The 19,035-nt window shown below is 39.1% G+C and overlaps 1 protein-coding gene across 1 annotated transcript in view; it reads left to right on the top strand.

The window, feature by feature from the left end:
* Positions 1-10,004: 10,004 nt before the first annotated feature.
* The window catches only part of LOC121950145 (chemokine-like protein TAFA-5), a 30,783-nt gene continuing 21,752 nt past the window's right edge, over positions 10,005-19,035 (top strand). The window contains exon 1 of the mRNA XM_042496063.1: positions 10,005-10,095. Coding sequence (XP_042351997.1) covers positions 10,005-10,095 — 91 coding nt within the window. The remainder of the gene's footprint in view (positions 10,096-19,035) is intronic.

The raw sequence follows: 19,035 nt of genomic DNA, 5'->3' as shown, positions 1-19,035 counted from the left end.
CACAATTATTGTGCTTATCTGATGCACTAACAGGCTACTGCAAGAGTGTAAGTGTGGGTTTTATTTGTTTGTTATCTTTAATTGAAATCCAGTGTTCACTACATTGCTGAGTTTTCCTAAGCTCACTAGCATTAATAAAGTAGGCCCTTTTCCCCACCACAGAACCTAGGCTTAATTAATAGACAGATAATAATACACTAACTGAACTTCACAATTTTCCTTGCACAATGACCATCCCATCTCCCAACAACATTTTGTTCACAGACTGACATCTCCGTATTTGTACCCCTAAACGTTGGAAAAATGGCACAGACATGTACCTTTTCTCAGTTTGGAACTTAAATGTACCCTTTCAACCTAGAAAAGGTACATGATAGTATCTTATGGACCAACTATGACTCTTTGACGGTACAACAACAGCAGATATACCTTAAAGAACACGAATGTACCCCAACCGTACCCCTTTTTCTGACAGTGTAGCATGGTAGTATGGGTATTGAAACGGACAGACAGTTTATGGTGAAAACCAAAAAGAACCAAAGCCCTAGTTGCTTGGAGCGCTCACTATGTAGCAGCTCCATCTCTCTGACATCACTCGACAATAGTCATGGCACAGTGGCCATTAAAGATAACCAGACACGTTATCACTGTGGCCAACCAAAAACACAATGCAAACATGAAAAATAAAAATGGCACTTACTTTTTGTAGACCTTGCTGGGCGGCAATAGCTCAGTCTACAGGAACTTGATGTGGAAACTGGAGAATGGTGCCCTTGAGCAAGGCAGTGAAGCTCTAACTGCTTGGAGCCCTGACTATGTGTTAGCTCCCTTAGTCTGACATCGCTCTGCAACTAACGCATGTCTATAGGTCCTGTGTGTGCATGTGTGTGTGTGTATAAATAATAATAACAGAGTTTAATATTCAATTATTGTTTCATATAGATGTAAACTAATAGATCCAAGCAGATAGACAACAGATAGTCATAGCACGGCGGCTGTGACAGATAATCAAACCAACCAAACACAACACAAACCGCCACCTCAGCATAATATCTGACATTTTTGTCAAAGTTATTATTCTTATTCTGTGACAACATAACATTATGTGAGGTGTTTCATAAAAATATATTATATGTGTTTTGGGAAAGCAAAAACTTTCTTTTAAATTTTGCAATTATGAATGCAAAACTTTGAAGCTCAATATCTCAAAACCGCTCAGAACGCAGATAGAAACTCATAATTCTAAGGTGGCAAAATGTAAATGACACTTATATCTCACAGCAGACAGAGAGATCAAGAGGAGATATAGAGATATAGCCAGGGCACGGTGGCCATATATAGATAAAGAGGGATGAGGAATAGAGATAGACAGAGAGATAGAGAGGTAAAACCAGAGATAAGGGATAGTTACAGAGATGAGAGATGGATAGTCATGGCAAGGCGGCCACAATCAATAATCAAACAGATCGGTCGGCACGGCAGCCAACCAAAACCACAACACAGGCTTAAAGAAAATAAAAATGGCCCTTACTATTCGTTGATCTAGTTTGGCGACAGTAGCTCAGTCTGGTGTGGGTCCAGAAGTCCAGCGTGGAGCATGTTACGGAGTGTGGACTGGTAGAAAGACAAAGAATAAGGAGATATAGAGGGATAGTCATGGCACAGCGGCCAGAAGCTAACTTTACACTGACAGGTTTCATTTGGAAACAAAGGCTTGGTAGCATTTACATTAAATTGGTTAACCTTAAATCATAAAACCCCAACATCAGTTTGTCACAAATTTTAAGTGAACTTCACTTTATCAATAAATGTTTAATTTATAATTGAGTGTATGGAAGTTGAGAGTAATTCTGCTTTGTTAGCATGGTAAAATTGGCCTACCTTGTAGACGACCTTCTAAAAACTGAGTGCTTCTTCGTTAATATGTGATCATAAAAATTACAAAATCATCTCTGTTAAGATAATCTCTCCTTTAAGTTTATTAATGGGGTTAAGGTAAATATTAAGTTCACAAACAACTTTTTTGTTTATGGCTTGTCAGTTTAACCAACAAGCAGTGTTGGGCAAGTTACTTCCAAAATGTAATACATTACACATTACTAGCTACTGTCATTTGAAAGTAACTAGTTATATTACAGTATTACTGTCGCTAAATTGTAATGAGTTAGACAAATTGTAGTGAATTGTAGTGAGCAGACAAAGGATCAAAGTCTGGTAAATTATTTAAATTTAAATTACAAATGATCTTAATATATGATGATTGCAGGATTCAAGGCAGTTCATTTTGGGTTACGTTAATGAACATGTAATGTTATTTGCAAACCCTCGGGTAATGTTCTTGGTTTACCTGCCAAAATATTATTTGTCATTATTTTGTTAAAATTTTATTATTGGTTATTTAAATAATATTTAATATGCAGAGTTTATTTTCTGAATTGTAATTTGATTGTATATGGAACATTCCTAATTGTAATTTCATTGTTGCTCTGGGACATATTTTGATGTTACACTTCCTGTTAGGCGAGTGTTTTTTTGTATTTTTTTTTTTATGCAGACGGGCAAGTGTCAACTGGCTAATGTTGCTAAGGGCAGAGCTGAGCTAGCTAATAAGTTGTCGTCAACCAAGTTATGTCTCTTATTTAAGTTCAAGCGATCTTATAGTGTTTATTCGGAGACTAAGGTTTAAGTTTCATGTTGATATTGTCACTTTTGACTGAAAGGCAGATTTTCTGTGAAGATTTTGTGGACTCATTTCCCTCGTGGATCGTATGCAGCCAGTGAGGTAATGTCGCTAGCAACACTATTAGCAAGCAATTTTGTACATTTATTTTGGTATTCTTTTGTATATATTAATTTTGATTTATGTATTTTGTATTTATGTGCGTGTGTTATAGTGACGAATGGCGAAATGTAAAAAAAAAAAAAGTCATCTGTATGAAGAAGGACGTGCAGTATATGTCCAGAGGGGTGAAACTTGGCTACATACCTTTTTTGTTTAGGGTCACCAATATCACTGATTGCGTTGTTTTTTGTTTTTTTTCAGTATACATTGTCTTGAATAATCTAGTACTTGGTGACGCCATCATACATCATTCATTCATCTCTGAAGTTCTGTACTGATGATTGTGGTATCACCTTAAAGATGGTTTTCAGGTACATGTGTGAATCAGTGGTATCAGCCTTATTAATAGCCACCTCTGTGATCTGTTGGAGATCCTCGCTGGTGCTTTGTTTTTGCCATATACCTATTTCTCATCGACAGGTCTGATGAGCGTGAAACAGACACAAATACCGACATGCAAACGGATTTAAGAGCGTTTCTACATTAATATATGGCTCGCTGTGGGAGTGGAAGCAAGGCTTGTGCATGTGTGCCCAGCTCCACAGAGACTGAGATAGCCTGTGTAAAACAAAATCAGGCGTACGTGCAGCTTTCTAACTTCAGCAGTTTAACAGCCGGGCGTAAATGGACCTTGGCATAACTTCATCCAGCAGCAGTCAGCGGGTCAGAGCGCGCGCTCCCGGTGCTCCCGGTGCTCCTGTTCAGTCACATTAGTTTACCTTGTACTTTTTTCCTCCGACGGGACTGACCGAGGTGTAGTCCGTTTATCTTTCTGTTCTGTTTACAGACAGCATCTTTCTTTATATAGGCAGACTCCATGACATTTTTAAAAAACGGGCGTCTGAGTCTCCGTAACCATGGCAACGATGCGGCTGTGTGACAGGCCTTTTATTCAGTGTCTCTCCTGCAGCTTCTGATTTAATGCTTCTCCTCTATGTCGCGTGAAACTCTTTTGGTTTTATCATTCACAGGTCTTTCCAAGCTTGTGAAAACATAGTTTATGAGTTAGCGTAGGATGAGGACAGAAATACGGGACACATTGCGTCCTGTATTGATTCAATACTGAACAGCACATTTTACCTTTAATACGATTCCGTATTGTTTTCTCTGACAAACTGAAAATAGTGTCCATCAGTGTGTCCATCGCACAAATGTGAAATTAATCTCTGCAGTCATCTCAACCATCAAATTCAGGAGATACTCTTACTCCCGGGATTGTTTCAGTGCTGAAATGTCTGGCGGAGCTTGTGAATTCTTGCAAACCACTCAATTTTGGGTTAAAATGGGTTGTATCGCGCGTTACTGAGATTGTAACGGTTATAACATTACCGAAATTTTGCCAGTAATGCGTTATATTACTGCGCTACAGCAAAAAGTTATGCATTACTGTAACAGCGTTACTTTTGTAACCCCACTTTTTTTGAGAGTTTCCTGCTTTTGTTCCACCATAAGCTAATGCTACTTTAAAGTTACATTAGCTTGTAAGCTAGCTATTTACCGTTAGCTTAACCATAACGCAGCAGCGCTCATGTCAGTGGTACTAAAGTTAATAAAAACTGTTTGAAATTGTCAGAAATAAACTAGTTTTCCAATTGCAGAGAAATAATTTTCACCTCAGTATAACATTAAAGCTTCAAATACATCAGTAATACCTCTAAAAGTTAAAAAAAATAAAAAAAATGCTGCCTTTTTTAAAACACAATAAAAAAAATACTACTCACCAAATGAGAAGGATTCCTTCAGAATGTTAGCGGTCCAGAAAGTTCCACCAAGTTAATTATCCAGAAAGTTCCAGAAGCTTCAGGGTTGGAACGTTCAAAATCTGGCGGTCCATAGTATGCGCGTGACTGTCCTTCTCTCACTGACATGCGCAGTAGGCGGGGTCACTCTGAATTACTGGACAGTTTACAAGTCCCATAAAAAAAACCACACACACACACACACACACACACACCGTGATATAAATGTATAACATTGGAACTGACCAAAAAGGAGCTATAGTAATCATCCAAAGAATGTCCATAAGCAGTGTGTATGTTTATATTGTAAATTTAAGTATTTAAAGAGCAATCAAAATGTTCAGAAAACGTCCACATTTGCTGTATGAGACCTTCATTACTGTATTTAAATCAGGACAAAAACAAGTCTAAACACAGCCCAGTTTTTAAGGTCTATTTTTGGGGCTACACAAGGACCATTTCAGACAGTCTAAACATAGACCAATTTTCAATGTCTGTTTTGTGATCTGAATTAATTTTCAACATCTTTTATTGGGCTAAATTAGGGCCAAGCTGAGACAGTATTGCAGATGCATATACATAAATGTCATTCAGATTTCTTTGTATCTGCAGTTGCCTGAAAATCTGATGATGGTATTTTTCCAGATCTGCTATCTTTGTGATAAACAAAACTGGTATCCTAACAGATATGTCAAAGATATCATATGCTGTAAACATCATATTTATAGATCTGCTATGGATCAGTTCTTCCAGGATACTCTGAAAATGTTATGCATATGTGACAGATCCAAAAACTTGTATGCTGTTTGATCTTTCTGGATGCTGGTGCTTTTCGTCCAGTGGAAGCTTCAGTGCTTTCTTTATAATCTCCTTTAGCATAGAAAACATTGGAACATCGAAGGAAAGGAGAGAATTCTGTTCCACAATTCTTCACGGGGGCAAAATTTAGAGAAACGCACCACGTCAGCCGTTCTTTAGAGAATCAATTATTTTATTACATCATAATTTCATTTCTTTTACTTTTTAAGACCCATGTTACAAAGGGCTTCAAGAAGGTAGCAAATCATCACTTTTTAAAAAGCAAACATGAATAAAACAATTACAAAAAAAAGAAAAACTTGAGAGAATGTGCTTCTGGTCATCCATGATCTGAACACTGAAGTTTCATCACAGCAGACCCACATCAATACATCCGCAATCACATCATTACAGAGCAAAGGGCAAGTGCAGGCGGATTTTCTAAGCACTGTGTTTGTCTTTTCCTAAGTCCTTATGAATTCTCCTTCACATCTTACCATGACCTTGTGAGGTTTTCTATCAGGGTTAAGGTTAAGTGGTCAGGATGGGAGATTATTTCCTCTCCGTGACCTTCCATCCTGCATGTCTGATAGTAAACCCTTCTCCTTCCTCCCCTCCAGGTGGTGGAAGGACGGGTTTAGTGGAGGTGTAGTAACAGGATTACAGGAAGCGGAAGTCTTCTGTGGTGAACTGAGTAGTAGTTCCAGATTGCCAGAGGCCAAAACCGATTCATTCACAACCTGAGCTGAGACTCCTGAATGAGTCCACAGTGAATGAAGAATCTAAAAATTGAGAAAATTCTTTATGAATTAAAATTAACAGGGACTGTGTTGAACAATAGAAAAAATATATCAAAACATCTGTTTGCAAATTCTCTTGTGCAGTATAATCTATAGTAGTATGATGGTCTCATTTATCCAGTTGTGTGCTCAGTACTTCCAAAACAAGTGTTCCTTTAAATACCATGTACAGATATTGTTGAAAGGAATATTAATGTTACAAAACATTACTACTGTAACACAAGTTTCTTTTTGGAATTATTACAGTACTTTAATCATAATATAAATAAATAGATAAATGTACATTAAATTACTTCAGTTCAGGGTTGAAAATCAAAACGATAGTTATGGATGTAGAAAACTGATTACTGGAAAAAAAAAAGAAGTTTGAACAAGAGAAGTTACCTCCAGAGTCTCCAACATACACAATGTACATATACATAGCTGTGTGTGTATATATTCAGTATGAAAATATGATACTTTACATGCATCACATCCTGCAAACATAAGGCTCCTGAGCTTCAGTTATTCAAACTGAAACCACCTCTCTCTCTCTCTCGCTCTCTCTCACACACACACACACACACACACACACACACACACACACACACATACATACACACACACAATATACATATGTACTGTGGGTTGTATATAACATAATTCAAGTAAATGGAAAGTGGCATTACTCTAATGTGAGAAACCTGCATATGTTTGATAAGGTGTGTGTGTGTGTGTGTGTGTGCGTTTGTGTGTGTGTGTGTGTGTGTGTGTGTGTGTGTGTGTGTGTGTGTGTGTGTGTGTGTGTGTGTGTGTGCGTTTGTGTGTGTATTTGTGTGTGTGTGCATGTGTGCGTTCGTGTGTGTGTGTGTGTGTGTGTGCGTGTGTGTATGTTTGTTTATCCCATCATGCTAATATTAAATGTAGGATGAGAGTTTCAGGGGCAAACGTCTGCATTTTTCATGCATCCTGCATCCATTCCGGCTCTCCGATCTGAGGCTGATTTGATGGCCATTCATCTTCTGCTGCAGACTTGGGGGCGGACATCAAGGTGTCTTTGCTGAAGCGACTCATGTCTACTGGCCTAATCATATCATTAGCTGATGATGATATCGAATTATCAATGATTCATTAATTGGCTATTTAGAAATAACAAAATTAGAAATGATTAGAATTAAAAAGTGTTAATGTACACCTTGTGGGGTATTGCCCTTTACATAAAAACCTGCACCTTTAGACTCAGACTTACGTTTGAATGTTTTACTTTTTCAGTTTCGGTGTCAGTCCTCAAACTCCCTTCAGCTCTCTATAATTTCTGTGACGTGTTTTTAAGGTTTTCAAGGACACAAAGTTATTGTAACCACGGGTTTGTTCCACCTTATGCAGATGATATGTGCATATGTATGACTTTGTGTTTGACATTAACATTTGAAATAATGTTTGTTTGCCGAACATTTCAAGGTCAAAATCATCAGGATGGAATTCATCAGCTGCCAATCCATTCCAAAAACTTTGTCTCGTTCCTGAAAAAACAAAAACAAAAACATTTTGTTTACTTTTCGATGAGTTTCACAATTCTACTTTGGCTTGTCACATTTCTCTTAGAGCTGTTTCAGTTTGTCTCCTCATGTTTTTATATGAATAACACACATGTCCAGCTAGCAGTTTCCCTCTGCTTCTGGTCTCTGGTTGATGCTGCTGCTACAACTGCATTCCCCCTCTGACAACCAATATGTCTAATCTAATCATTTCACCATTTAAATGTACATAGAGACCAACTAATTTTCTAGCATGAAGGGCAGTCTAGAGGGCACTTTAACATGTTTTATCTGCCACAGGGAGGCGTCCAACAGGGCCTGGTTGTGGCGTTTGTTTGTGGGGCTAACATGAGTCCATAAGTGCTGTTAGCAGACAAGAGCTATTGTGATGAAGCAATCATGACTCTCCCATTTGGCTACTTTGGAAATGATTGTTTTGCCAGCTACAATAATAAATCAGCTTCTAGAGCTACACATCAGCATTGTGGTGCTCAAGATCTGTCATTTTTTGAAGGTCTCATATTGAACTCAACCATGTTTTTCTCAGCCTTGTCCCAGTCTCAGAGGAAGAGGACTGTGAATTTTATTCAAAGTACAGTCAAGCCCGCAGTTGCAAGGATATCACTGATGTGTAAAAAGAAGTGTTGCATTACTTACGGTGAAGTTGGTTTGAAGCTCCTTAGAATTTGTATTTCTTTCCTCATAGAAAACAGCAGGAAATTCACACACATTTGCCAAAATCATCACTGCAATGCATTTTGATATTATCAAGATACTTCTCATGATGCACTCATACATACACACATACAAACAATATGCATGCAAAGAGATGCAAGAAGAGCAATCTTAATTTGTTGTTGATGGTTTGCATTTTCCAGTTATCATAAAAAGTTTGTTTCAGTGTTAAACTTGCAACAGTCTGATCATGACTTGTACTCAGTTTAGGTGGACTTGTACAGTGGCCCTGAGGAACAAAACACAACAATTATTCTGAAAACACCACAACATTTCCCGAAACATTTTCCAAAACACTACACTATTTTAGAAAAGTCTTCTTCATTTTCCAAAACACTACATTTCTTAAAACACTACAACCTTTCAGAAAAACAAAACATTTCCCAAAACAAAATTTCCCCCCAAAAAATGAAAATTATTTAATTAAATTAATATTTAATTAATTTAAATGTTGTAGTGTTTTAGGAAGGATTTCATTTTGGGAAATATTTGGTTTTCTTAAATGTGTTTTGCTTTTGGAAATGTTGTGTTTTAACAAATGTTGTAGTGTTTTGACCCTCAGGGCCACTGCAGTCTTGACTGCAATGCTGCTACATATTTTGCAAAGAATCATGGTTATGTTCGGCTGTGAAGATGCTTTAATGAGAAAGAAGTCTGACAGGTTAAGAAAAACGAGTGGTCAAAGTTATTTTCACTTTTTATTAATCTGCTGAGCATTTCCTCAGTTAAACACACACACACACACAGAGTGACCCACAGATTCCTGTTTTCCGCCCCTGCTGTACAGCATCAGTCCCGGTACCTTACAGCCGGTGGATGGATTTGGATTTGACACGAGTTATTGTAACCGGCGTGACGTCAGTCAGTGAAAGGACAGACAGAGAGAGAGAGAGAGTTAGTGTGAGAGAGAGTGAGAGAGAGAGTCGGTGTGGACGCTGCAGATCGCGGCGGATATTCAGACCTGGAGGTTGCTGCTGCATCTTCTTCTCCTCCTATACTCTTCACCACCGGACAGCCGGGCACCGACCTGCCGGTCCGCGGGGCGACATACCCGGCGAAAGAGCGTGCAACATGCCCGCTGAGCAGCTTCAGCCGGGCCCGGTGTCGGTTTTTCCACTTCTGGTGGGATTTACGTGGACAAGCGGACGGAGACTCCCGGTGGATCCGAAGCGCAGAGAGCTGTAAGTTGGAGGTGGAGAATTGGAAAACTTCACACCCGGAGCAGATCTTGTATTTTGATGAACATGCTGAAGTGAAGGGGATCCCGAAGGGCATCTGCTGCCGCTGGCCGCTGCTGCGCACCGTGACGCGCCGGGGAACGCGTCGAGGACCCCGGCAGCTTCTCCAGGAGTGGGAAAACAAAAACCTCACAGCTGCTTAAAAATCTCCTCCACTGTGGATTTGTCACTTCAGGCTCGTGTGTGGTTTTATATCCCAGAGATGCCAGCCGTCTCTGCTCTCCATCCTCCTCTGGGTCGAACCGAGATGGATGTGGCGCAGTGAGGAGGCACCCGCCTGCGGATAATCACAGTTTGGACTTTTTGGATCCCCGTGCGGCTCGCGGCTCTCCCTCATGCAGCTCCTCCGGCTGGCCTGGGCTCTGACTGCCGCTGCGGTCTGCTTCCTGCTCCTCCTGCTGCTCCACAACCACATCCTCAGAGAAGGTACAGCTCTGTAGTCCGGTCACAGACTTTGTGTGTGTGTGTGTGTGTGTGTGTGCGCGCGCGTGTGTGAGGTCAAGTGAGTATCCAGAGTGCCTCAACAGGTCACAGAAAGGGTGTTTTTTTCTTTTATTTATTTTTTTTAAATTCTGATTATTTTAATGCTCTAACGATAGAGCAGAGATAAAATCTAGCCTACATGTGTGCGCGCGTGTGCATGCGTGTTTTGCGCACCTGTCGTCCCGTGTGCGCGTGAGCAGTGGATGACATGCTGACAAAAGGCGGGAGATAGAGAAGAGATTAGCAGTAGCAGCAAAACAGCTAAATGAGCACAAGCTTTCGACCAGGCCGGACTGGGCCGTTTGGCCGGGCTGTGGCGCTCAGGAGGAGGACTGAGCTCCAGCGCAGGTCCGCTATTTTTTTCTGGAAAAATCCAGACCGATTAAAACCAGATGATAGTCTACAAAGAGGAAACACTATGACTCTAGCTCTCTCTCTACCTGACTCTCCCTTACTATGAAAAATGTCTTTAAAACTATAATTATTATATATGTAAAGCTATGTCACAGGAAAAAACAATACAAAAACACTTTATGTTCACTTTTTTTCTGGACATTTTTATCTGTTTGTTTTGTCCTTTCTTTTTTTCTCTTTTATTTCCTTTGCTTATTTTCAGGTAATTTTCTTGTAACTTTTTGCAGATTTCTTACTATAATTTGGGCCATTTCATGTTAAGTAGCTCATAGCCTTATTCCCGTGATTTTGAAAGAAATACAGTCAATTTGCTGGGGTTTAAAAGGGTTAATCAATATGAACATAAATATATTTTTTACATATTCATAAATGGTTTACTCTATAAAATGTCAGACACTCAAGAAAAATATCCATCCCAGTTCCAAATATCTTGTTTTATAGTTATGTTAAACAGCACATCATAAAGAAGCTGACGTCAGAAAATAAAAAATAAAAATAAAAAAATCAGTTTTGAAATAGCTGGTGATACATTTTTGGCCAAGTGATTAATCAATGAATCAACCAATTGTTTCAAGTCTAAAAGGCAAAACAGTCTCTGTAATACTTTACTGAAAGCATTAGAAATGACCTGATACTTAGTGAGTTGTTTTCCCTGCCACGTTCCAATTCTCCTCTCATTTCAGATCCCTCCCTCTGAACATCCCCCATCATCACCTGAATCACCCGTCCACCTGCACACCTGTTCCTTCTTCCACCATCAGCCCTGCAGTATAAACACACCAGCCCAGTCCCATCCCACTCTTTGCCAGATTGTCTTTTGTGCTTCCGCTCTGTCTTCCCAGCCATCTGTTCTGCCTGTTTGACGCTTTGCACCTCAGCAGCCGCAACCTATCTGGATATGTTTTTTTTTATGCCTGCATGCCAGTGTTGAAGGAAGTATTCAGACCCTTTACTTAAAGATGAAATCAGTAATTCTGGAGAAAGATTGTCAATATGGAGTTTGGTTTGTTATTGTGTGCTAGATTTAATGTCCCTCTCGCTCCTACAGCCTTTCTCCTGTCCTGTGCACAAGCAAGAACACCGCCAGTTCCTTATTTGCTGGAATAGTGTTGTGTGGCTCAGTCTGCGCCACTTTGTTTGTTCCTATTTAGGAAGCCTGTGCCATTAAGCAAGTTAGGGATACACAGGATGTTTTTTTATCATGTGGCTTCAATAAGCAGTGTACGCTTGTCTGCGAGGGTCTGGTTTGGTCCTTGGTAAAGAAAAGGCAACCCACCCCCACATGTTCCCATTCCAAGTCATCACATATTGCCACTTTGCAGTGGACTTTCCTGTCTATATATTGCCGTTTTAGGTATCCTCTGTGTCTGCCCTTTAAATTTCGGGATGTTGCTACTGTGATGTCAACACAAGCAAATGGTGGGATTAGACTGCACGTGGTTATGTTTAGGCAACAACAGCACATGGTAACCAACGCCGGGATGCCAACAAACGCACATGCACCGATGGTTAGGATTAACATTACATTCAGACGGGAAGCGAACACCAGATTCATGGAAGTCTAGGGTTTGTTGGACTCATCCATCGCCCCTCCCACCCTGCCTATGGATGCCCTTGCACTCCTTATACTACATTGTTACCGGCAGCTTTTTAACAGGACGTGGTCTTGCCGCATCTCATGTTGATGTGGCACCACTGGCATTTCGAGTGTCTACCTTGAAACTGTGCTGATTACATAGATCTTCTGTGCTGCCGGAGGGAAGACGCGTGTGAAGCATGCATGTTTTCACAGACATGGATGTAAACTGTAAATGCCACTTGACTGGTTTGCAGCATCATATTTTTGGTAATGTTACACCTGCTGGCATGTACTGAGAAATACATTTAAAGTCCCTTTTAAAGACCCTAACGAACCTGTTTTTGGAGTTAGTGTCTGCTGGTGTCTCTTCTTCACTGGTCATCTCAGTGTGAAAAACTTTAATGAGCACAAACCGCAGACTAAATTTCATTCCTCCATGCTCTCTGTTTACTGTATTTCTCTTTTCTTTCTCTCTGCCTGTTCATAAAGCTCATTTAGGTCCTGGAAACAAGCCTATTATGCAGCAGATACACTGTTGTGCCTGTGGTGTAGAAAAGCTTACCTAAGGAGCCTGCAGAGTCCAAATTAATTCTCAATGCTCCATTAAGTCGAGCACATATTCATGGGAATTATGAACACACTGAATGAAAGAAAAAATCAGCAGCTGAGAGGAAAAAAAACAAAGCAAAACACAAACAGAAATTAACGGAGCAAAAAGCTGCAGAGGGTGTAATTGGATTTGAATAAATTCATCTGGAGGAGGAACGTCTGCGTGTGATTCAACAGTGAGCATGAAAGTGAGGCTCTTTTTAAAATTTAAATCACACTGTCCTCAGCCCCTCAGCTCACCGAGACAAAAACAAGATGATTAACTGCTGTGACACTGACAGACTTCACAATAAGACTCTCACAGCGACAAACAATAAAGTCTGGCTGAAAGTTGTCATGGAAAAATGTTTTTACAATATAGATTAAACTCCTTTTAATAAATCACCGTGTTGCTACATGATTCTAGCTTTGTATTGTGAAACATACCTTTACCATAAACATCAGTAAATCTTGAAATTGTCCTTTAACAGGAGAAAATATAATACAGAATTCATTATTATAATTGAATAACAACAACAACAACAACAACACCAACAACAACAACAACAACAACAACAACAACAACAACAACAACAACAAAAATAATCATTGTTCTCCAAGTTACAAGTAAATCTAAGGCTTTGCACTCAGATCCAGTTTGTATTTTGCTGACCACCATTTACAGTTTGCATGCAAAACTTACAATTCTTCACGTTTCTCATCTGCAGCTTGACTGGATGCTGCTGGATTGGTTCAATCAGAGTGGATCTGGGGAATTAAGTAGTGACTCGCTGGTTATTATTAGTGTTAACATTAGATGATTCAGGAAATGAAGGGAAATCAACTGTTTTGTGGCATACTTTTTAAATAACATACTATTTAATCTTTGGACTTGGGGGAAGGTATAAAGTATTCCAAACCAAAATGCTTGAGTCAAAGTGAAGTTGGTATTAAAATCTATGTCAATTTGCTAGCCTTTTTTTAAATTATGTCAAGTCAGGTCTAAAATCATCAAATTTGTGAATTGAGTCCGACTTGAATCCAAGTCCCATGACTGAAGTCCAAACCTCTGATAAACACCATGTTGCTGGTCTGTTTAAAACTTAATCCGTTAGTCCCTGTCTCCTCTGAGAAACATCCTCTATGATGGTGGACCTTAACTGATTTCAGGGTTACGGGCTGGAGGAGGAGGAGGAGGAGGAGGAGGAGGAGGCAGAATCATCAATACAAGAAGCACAGTCTGATCTTTGACCTCTCTGTCTCAGTGTCACTTCCTGTTTGAAAGCTGCTCTCAGTCATCTTGTTAAAACACGCCCAACAGTAGTGACCTTGACTCGTATTGAAGTCCTCTGCAACGGTTTCTGTTTCCAAACAGCTTCAGAGACTTTGTGTTGGATTTGTGTCGTGCTGCAGAGACTCATTAACCATCATCAGAGGATCAGCAAACCGTTACGGCGTTGCATCAAAACCAATTTTAGCCTCATCATTATTCCTTTGTCTTCCCTCTCAGGACAAACACGGTGACTCCAGTTTCCCTACTCGGTGATTGTTGTTCTTATTTTCAATTTGCAGGGGATTTTAAAAAAAGGATGATGGATAATAAAAACTAATATCAACTAGATGTCGGTGTAGCACCCTTCCTCTCGTTCAGGAATAGATTACACGTCAGCTGTGATTGAGGAAACAACAGTCTGAGCAGAGAAAACAACGTGCTGTAATTTCATTATTCTGCTGTAATGTGAGCGAGCTGTTCCGAGACTTTATGTTGATTCATTCAGCCGAGTCGAATAAGAGTTTTACTGCACACATCAATCCCTGCAGGCAGGAAGTCATCACACTTAGATTACTGCTGTGAAAAAGGAATAATAATAAAGTTATACAAGATATAAAAAATTGAATAAGACATTATCTGTGTGGACAGTTTTCTTTATGAAGGTAATAAAGATTTTACTGCCACTGGAAAAACTGCATTTTCCAAACTAAAGTTTGGAGCTGAACTGAACTTAACACCAAATCTGACTTCTGGCAGGAAGCTGAAACATGTGTAGTATTACATGTGTTCTTAGCTGATGGACAAACATTTTCACATTCAGAAAAAGTTAATGTGAAGAAGTTCATTCACAAAAAACAGATTAAAGCCATTCTGCACCAGTTTGACTAATGTTCCTTGTATTACACAAAAAATGATTTAGGAAAATACATAAAACACCCACCCACCCACACACATATGTTTTTGCAATTGAACCCTGCGTTTGAACTTTTGATCTTGTGGACCTCAGGTACCAACCCAATCAGAAGAAAAACTGTTTGTATTATATGTCTATGCAAACCACGTGTTTGTTACATTTGTGCATATACTTTGAATGTTTTAGTCGAAATTTTGAAGGTGTAGTTAGGTTAAGACACTAAAACTACTTGGATATAGTTAGGAAAGGATCATGTTTTGTCTGAAATACCCAGTGTTTCCTGCTGGACACACAGCGCTGTCTAAACAATGCAATCTCTTTCGGTGCCACTTTCGGGTCACTACAGTACTCTTATGTGGACCTTTAGTTATTTTTATGTGTCAAAAAACAACTCATCTCATGTGACTCACAAGTAAAGCTAACAGTTAACAGTTTTGTCAAGAACACCTGGTTGTCAATGTTGAATTAAAAAGATTAATATTATAACCTTTATTTATTTACCATTTATTTAAAAGGGTCACAGCATATTAATGAACATTAGTATAAAATACAAATGTAAATATGCCGAACTTAGCAGGAATGCTAATTTACATTCGTAGTCCCTTGGCAGGTAACAGACAATAGAAATAAAGAACAATATGGCTGTACAAGAAAGCTGAAGTAAATAGATGCAGGTGCGTTCGCTGTAATATTAATGGCATTTATTTTTTGACTTTATCTTGACTTTATTCTGTCCAGAGGTTTTTTTTATCTCAGTAGTTGGAACAGGTTATTCATTTTTTAAAGAAAAGTTTGAAGTTTATGACACACACTCATGTCCTCACAACCTTCAGTGCTATCATTAAATTTTAATACTACTTAATACATCACATTACTTTTTATTACACCACTTTATTTTTAATATGTTGCACGTTCTGTTCAGGGACTTTGGCTGCAAATGAGCTCCGAGCTTACCGTGGTAGGACTGGTTTTAAACTGGACATGAATACATAAAACTGTAAACTAAACAAAGAACACAGTGAGGTGCAGACACAACTTCAGTAATGACATTATCAGGGTGTCGGTGGCTAGGTGGATAGAGCGGGCGCCCCATGTTCAGAGGCTGTGGCCGAGGGTTTGAGTCCAGCCTTGGCCCTTTGCTGAATGTCATCCCCTCTCTCTCTCCCCCTTTCACACTGTCCTGATTGATAGGACTGCTGTGATATCAATTAAAGGCAAAAACACCCTAAAAAATATCTTTAAAAAAAAAAGCAATGACATTATTGTCACAATCATTACATATAACTAACACTCGCCAACACTTTTGACAACCAAATTCTTATCAGTTAATTCCTGTGACCTTCCTAAATCTCTTTTTGGCTTTATTTCAAGAAGAGCCTCAGTTGTCAGATTTCCTTCATTTTCTCCATCTTTTGTTTTCTGACCATTTCAATGAATGCCGCTGTCTCTTTAATCATGTTTACAGTGAACACCCTGTTCACTCGTCTTCTCCCAGCATCCTCTGCTCATACCAATAGAGACGAGACAATAACAGTTTCCCTCTGGTGTGTTGCAGCAGATGGAGAGTTAAAGAAGGCTGGTGACGAGCTGCAGCTAATGAGCAAACAGAGGCCCACCGCCGCTGCCTCTGCTGCTATCTCTGGTTACTATGGGATACCTGTTCCTGAGCAGTGTCTCTTACATCATCTACATGCAGACTGAATCCCAATTATTGTAGAAAGCTCTGGGGCTTCTTGGCCCTCAGTAGCTCCAAGGGCTTAGGGTCGTTGAAAGAGAAAAGTGGAACTGTAATACTGATCCTCTTGATTTGAACTTTTATCTTTTTTTTATTGACTTCACTTTAAAGGCTCGTCACACCCAAATCTTTGGTTCTAGATGTTTGGTGACTTAATGACAGCAGTGGAATGCATGAGAAACGTCATAATGTTATCAATCTTCTCATCTAATTCTTCACAAGAGAGTGAATAACCCTATGTACCAAAATGTTGAATGTCTTGTTATTTTTTGATAAAGTACGGATGTCTCATGCTTCAAGTCATTGTTGACTTTTCAAATCTTTAACCAAGGTCACCATCTTTCCTGGTCTGAAAACTTAAGCCAATGCTGAAGTGCCTTAAACTTGTAATTATTTCTAATGACCAGCAGGTGTTGATTCCACTTGCTGCAAAACAAAGTCTGATTGTTAAGAAGTCTGAAAAAATAACCCCACTTTTCACTTGATTAAACAGGGGTTTGTCATTTTGGGTTCTCAATCAGATTCACCCCTCACTCCTCAACAGCCCCACCCTCTTGTCTAAATACTATGATCACTTCTGGTTCAAACATACCAAGATGGCATTGATCAAAGTGCAGAAGTTGAGGTCTGTAATATGGTAGTCCACAAATCAATGGTTGATGTCATGATGGCTGTTCTCATGCACTGTTTGTACATATACCTACAAAAATTATTGCACTAGAATTTGTGTATTACCCACGTAATAGGGAAGACTGCAATGACATGACCAACTTACTGACGGGAGTGATGTAGAAAGTAGTATAAAGAGCAGAAGTCGGCAGCATGGTGGATGGGTCAAACAAATACAGGACTTTCCAGACCAGTGTTTGTATTCCATGCGAAACCAAGTGAGCTTTTAGTTTTTTTTAAGGTATGTATGTTGTCAACATATTTGTTTTTCTAACTGTGGCCTATGTAATTTAACAATCCTAAATCCAGCCTATGAGACTTGACTTTCCTTAACCACACCTAAGTGACTTTTAATTTAGTACATTATGCAACAATGTCAAACCATGTTCCTTTTTCTAATCTTAAATAATATACTTTTACTTTCTAAAACCTACCTTACTTTTATAAACCTTACTTATGCAACTACATTTTTGTAAACCAAACCTGTTTGACTTTATGTTAAGTACTTAACATGACAACACCGTCTGTGTGCTGCTAACTTTTTTTTACATTTCATTCAAACAGTGGCATAAGGATACATTGTCGTCTTATATACAGTTATGCAATATGATATGATAACACTTAGTGGAGTGAATGTTCATATCTGATGGCCAGGGAAACGCTGTGTCCCCGGCCATCAGATATGAAATTCCAAGACTTTCCTTTGTGACCTGTAACCCTTTAAACATCAACGTATATTAAGTGCTGAGCTCACAGAGCTCTATCTGTATTCATACAGAGAGCCGGAGGAGATGATAACCATCATCACAGCAGCTCTCAGACAGAGATGAGGGAGTTTATTAGCTTACATGCAGCCTCCAGGCTAAGAGGAGGAGGGGGAGAACACATCAGACAGAGAGCAGAAGTCGTGTTAATGCACGCTGTCAGATGTAATTATGAGCTTCATTAAAACAGCGGAGAGTCTCAACACAGAGATCTCAACAGTGTTAGTGTTTTTAAGAGCAGAGGTGGTGGAAGTAATAAAATCCTTTAATGTGGTGGAAGTACGAATACTACACTAAAGCCATACTTTAGTAATACTATGTATTGTCAGCAAAACGTACTTTAAGTGCTTAAAGTAAAAGTATTCAACGCAAAGTAAAACAGTGTTCTCCTATTCTATCTGATGTTTTTGGATTAATATTCCTGCAGCATTAATATGTATGCTGCATTGTACTGCTGTAGACATTTAAGGTAGTGCTCATTTTAATTCCTTTGTATCCTGTTGGCTATTTAATCTACAAATCTGAAAAATCACTGAAGCTGTGACACAAATATAGTGGAGCTACAATATTTCTCTCCAAGATAATGTGGATAAATGGACATACTCAAATCAAGTACAAACACCTCAAAATTGTATGGTATTTAACTACAGTATTTGAGCCAATGTACTTAGTTACATTCCACCTTTGTTTAAAAAAAAACATCAGTCTGTTAAATCTGTTTTTTATGAAACATAACTAGTTACTACTACGTGAATCCTTTAAACTGGAGCTCACAGTCATACAGCAGTATAACTCCAGTAATATTATTGGCTATACGATGTTTTTTTAAATTTTGTCATGTCATTTTCCTGTAGCAGTGGAAGAGCTTGTGTGTTTTGGCAGGAAATTATTCTCGTCCTCACACAGACATTAATCCTCCTGAATGATAACTCAGCTGACGGACAACAT

This window comes from Plectropomus leopardus, chromosome 11, assembly GCF_008729295.1.
Source record: "Plectropomus leopardus isolate mb chromosome 11, YSFRI_Pleo_2.0, whole genome shotgun sequence".
In the NCBI taxonomy this organism is placed as follows: Eukaryota; Metazoa; Chordata; class Actinopteri; order Perciformes; family Serranidae; genus Plectropomus; species Plectropomus leopardus.
The sequence above is the reverse complement of the archived record's forward strand: the minus strand, read 5'-3'. Positions and strand labels throughout refer to the sequence as shown.